This window comes from Henckelia pumila, chromosome 2 (assembly GCF_033568475.1).
Source record: "Henckelia pumila isolate YLH828 chromosome 2, ASM3356847v2, whole genome shotgun sequence".
In the NCBI taxonomy this organism is placed as follows: domain Eukaryota; kingdom Viridiplantae; phylum Streptophyta; class Magnoliopsida; order Lamiales; family Gesneriaceae; genus Henckelia; species Henckelia pumila.
Window position 1 is genome coordinate 147,296,376 of NC_133121.1, and position 4,571 is coordinate 147,300,946.

General features: G+C 40.0%; 1 protein-coding gene across 1 annotated transcript; it reads left to right on the top strand.

The window, feature by feature from the left end:
• Positions 1 to 466: 466 nt before the first annotated feature.
• LOC140882048 (putative E3 ubiquitin-protein ligase RF298) lies at positions 467 to 4,243 on the top strand. Its single transcript, XM_073287788.1, has 4 exons — positions 467 to 658; positions 1,133 to 3,127; positions 3,218 to 4,105; positions 4,166 to 4,243. The coding sequence occupies exons 2-3, from the start codon at positions 1,142 to 1,144 to the stop codon at positions 3,746 to 3,748; spliced, it is 2,517 nt and encodes an 838-aa protein (XP_073143889.1). The 5' UTR covers positions 467 to 658; positions 1,133 to 1,141; the 3' UTR covers positions 3,749 to 4,105; positions 4,166 to 4,243.
• The last annotated feature ends 328 nt before the right edge of the window (positions 4,244 to 4,571 follow it).

Consider the following 4,571-nt stretch of genomic DNA (forward strand, 5'->3'; position numbering starts at 1 on the left):
ATCCCTATAAATATTATATTCATGTATTTTCAAAATTTGAGTACAAACACCCTTTGTACAAACAAGAGATTTAATGTTCAAAATATGAAAATATAGGCATGTATGTGCTCAATTAGAAAACACGAGTGTTAATAGGCCATTATTTTTTTATAAGAATCTTTAGCAATTTCAAAATTTTACAAGGATAACATATGCAATTAACTACACATAAATTTGTCCAAAATTTATGTACTCAACCAATTCGAATACTCAAAGTGATGGACGGGAGTGTGTTCATTCTTGATTTATCCCAACATTGTCAAGGTTAAGTCAACCCCTGGTTAGGTTACTTGTGGGGCTGGCATCATTAATTAGTGTGAAGTGCAATTAGGGTTTACGAAATTGGTGGGCAAAAATAAATTGGGTGTTGATTTTTGGCAGCGCGGTGAAAGCAAAAGGGTTGGTGGTTAATTACACGTGGGTTACATATATAACCCTATTATTAACACTCACACCCCCCACACCGAAAAAGGATGGCCACAGTCTAATAGAGGGAGCTCGAAAACGAACAAAAAGTAGGGGGCGCTTGTGGCCGTGTTTGTACCAGAAAGCACAAACGGTAGCCGAATCTTTTCGATTCACGCTGTTTTCCGAGTGTTCTTTGCATTCATTTGCTCAGGTATTACTTTCTTGGTTCTTATTTTGTTTGGAAGTTTTCTGTGGTGTTATGTTTTAATATGTGTGTGTTTTTTTCTTTTTCTTTTTTGGTGGATTCCTTTCTGAATCAGGGCTTGATATCTTTGTTTTGTAGCATTGGTTTTACTGGGATTTGTGATTGGGTTCTGTTCTTGGTGTTTTCTTTCTGTTTTAGGATTTTTATGTGTTTTTTTTGGTGAGGTGGGCGAGCTTAAATATTTTTAACCTGAGTGTGAATTTGTGTCTCTTGGTGGTTTGTAGTCATTTCAACGCCGCCGGACAATCTTGAAAATTTTTAAGATGTCAAGCATCCCAGGTGTTATTACTTATTTATTGTCATAGTGAAATTACTGATTATCGAGTGGTGTGCTACTTGATTGTTGGTTTTCTCACTTTGATCGTTACCAATTGGCTGATTGATTATAAGTGACTCATGGAATTGTGTTGGTTGGCACAGGATAAGAATATGGGTGAACATGGTCAAATTGAGGGTGGCATTGAAGGACCATCTACTGGTTTGGTCAAGGAGAAGGGAAGTAGAAACAAGAGAAAATTTTTATCTAATTTGTCGATAGACATTCCAGTTGATGTAACAACCTTGTCTCGGACAGAATTCCCTAGGCATGAAATGCTGCAGGAGAAATTCCGGAATGCTTTGAGCAATTTAGGTTCACTCATTGCGAGATCTGCAGACACAAGCGACGAGCAGGAATTCAAAAAGTTTCTACAGGCTGATTGGGACAATCCTATAGCATGTCAGCTCGAGGAACTTCTTACCAATAATTTGCTTGCCACTTTCCGTAGTGCCATAAAGCAGATAGCAGAATGCGGGTACACTGAGGAAGCTGCTGAGTGGGCTGTTTTAAATAGCGGTCTGTATCATGGAATTAAAGATGCTGTATCTAATGTTGTGGATGGTGCTTTGGCTTTACTGAGCGAGAAGGAGTTTAACACATCAAATCATCCACTATTCAGTGGACTACAGAATCTGGTAGATTACACGATACTAGAGATGATACATGTACTCCGGGAGGTTAGGCCAGCCTTGAGCATTGCCGAAGCAATGTGGTATCTTTTAATAAGTGATATGAACCTTGTAAACGCGTGTGTAATTGAGGGAGTCACCTCTGGTAGTTCATGTGTTCTAGAAAGTCCTGGAGAAAGATCAGTAGCAACCATTTCTCAGTCCAAAGATGGAGTTTCTGTAAACAGTCATTTAGGATCTAAGACTTGTGATAATCCAAGACAATTAATGCCCCATTCTCAAAGCTCTCCACCCGAATCCCCTGTTTCTTTACCGGTGCGTCAATTTCCCAATTCTAAACCCCGCGCAGGTGAACTTGCTAGTGCTGTTAAGGAAGGTTCAGTTGCTCCTCAAGAAGTCAAGGGAAAGTTTTCGGCTATCACCAGGGAGAAAATCCAGACTTCATCCCCATCAATGACAGTGGATGAGAAATCAGGAGGCAGTAAAAAGGGTCCATCTGGTAGTTCGAAAAGAGACTTGCTTCGTCAGAAGACATTTCAGTTTGAGAAAAGCTACAAGGGTCGCATGTCAAAGGGAGCCTTTAAGGCAAAAGTTGCTGCCTGGGGAAGTATGGTGTTGGACAAATCGTCAAAGTCACAATCTGGTTCTAGTGTGGTAATGAAAGGAACTTATACAAAGGTGACTGGAATTAAAGACTCCGTTGTGGAAGGAAAACGTCACCTTTCAAGTAATTCACAACGTGATGGGCATGCTGGAGTCTTGCCTACTAAAGATCCTGTATTTGCGTTGCCTGCAGTAATATCCAAATCTTCTGCATCACTGGTCCCAGATTCTAATTCCTTGTCAACTGGTGAGCCATCTGTTGCTGGCCCTCATAAATCTACTGATTATTTTGCTGCAATTCCATATGATGAAACTCTCCAGAAGTACGTCCCTCAGGATGACAAAGATGAAACAATCCTGATACTAGTACCTCATAAAAAAGCGCTGGAGAGTGAACTACAAGGTTGGACTCACTGGGCCAATGATAAGGTTATGCAGGCTGCTCGGAGACTTGGTAGTGACCAGGGAGAGTTGAAATTGTTGAGGCAAGAGAAGGAAGAGATGGAGAAACTGAACAAGGAGAGACAAACTTTGGAGGAGAATACTTTGAAGCGGCTAACTGAAATGGAAAATGCATTGTCTAATGCCAGTGGCCAGATTGAAATGGCTAACTCTGCAGTTCGGCGGCTTGGAGAAGAGAATTCTTTGTTGAAGAAGAAGATGGAGGATGCTAAGTCGCAAGCTCTACGGGCTGCCTCTAATTTGCAGGAAGCTGTCCAGAGAGAGCAGGACGCTCTGAAGAAATCTCAGTTGTGGAATGCAGAGAAGGGATTAATCCTGGAGCAACTTACAGATCTGAAGCGGCAAGTAGCTGATTTGAATAACCGACTAGACAAAGCTAAAGAACTAGCGGATCAGTTCAAGGTAGCCATTATAATAAACCATGCTGCATGTGTACTTAAGCTACATATTACAATTTTTTCCATTTGTAAGCTGAAACTTGCAAGGTTCCAGGTTCTGTTGAAACAGGAAGACAAGGAGAAAATTAAAGCTGCTACACATATAGATTCCTTGAGGCGGAAAAAAGAAGAAGATGATGCTGTGACAGAAGAAGAGGAGGACAAAATCAAACAAAGGGGAGAACTGAACTTGCAGAAATGCAAAGAAGCCATTAAAAATCTGGAGAGTGCAATCTCTGAGTTGAGATTGGAGTCCGATAAATCAAAGATAGCAGCTCTTAATGTGGGTTATGGTAGCTGCTTAACTGGTCGTGAGGATGCCTCTACATTCCCTGGATTGCAGCTTCCTAAAATCACGAAGAGATTGGCAGTCTTTCAAGAGAACTTTGGGGCTGGAAGTGTTAGACCAGAAAGGGAATGTATTATGTGTATGACAGAGGAGATTTCTGTGGTTTTTCTCCCTTGTGCGCATCAAGTTCTTTGCGGGCAATGCAGCAAACTCCATGAAAATCAAGGAATGAATGATTGTCCTTCTTGCAGAACAACAATAAATAAACGGATATCTGTTGGTTATCGTGTCAATTGATTATGGACAGCATTGGGCTGAAGCTGGTGATTTTAGAACCATCAGCTATCCATTTTGGTACTGTTCGGTAAATCTTACCTCTACATTAGTTTGTGGCCCATATTTTGGCTCTATTTTACGTTTGAAGGAGGAAAACAATCTAAAAGTTGAGAAAATGCATATAAACTTAGAAATTAATGTGTCAAAGGTGTACAGTCTGACCATCTTCTACCTGTTAATCCTTTTTTAACCAGTTTTACAATGTTGAGTACAGATCAAAATTTCCCTTTCTCTTCCTGATCTTGACTTGAAGTGTGATCCCATAGATGGAAATTATCTGTTTCCAGGAGATTGATAAAAGAATCAAACATTTCGATTGTCTGTTGAAAGCTTAAGAGGTTAGAACTGATAATGACTGCCAAGTTAAAGGTCGGTAAGGATAGTTCCAGCTGACATTCTTGGAAATCATCCCCTCCAAAATGATTAATTGCTGATGTCTTATTTTGATTTCTTTGTTTATCATGAGTTTTGACATGCTTTCTGGAAAAAAAAAAAAAAAGAAATTTGTGCAAGGTTTTTTCAAATCAAGGCTTGTTCCATGGGCAAATGATATGTGAAGTCAATCACATGCAGTTTCGTTTAAGCCTTGTTTGTTGCTAGAGTAGTGGATGTCAAGACTTGATTGCAGTTCCTAATGTTTTTCTTTTCTTTTTTGCTGGTAATAAAAAAGTGAATACACTTGTTTGTGCCACAATATGAGAGATTAAATGAGACAATAGTTGGTGATGCTTGGCTGTTTGTGGCCCTGGGGGGAATTTAGTCCATCCATGTATGGCTCCCAAGT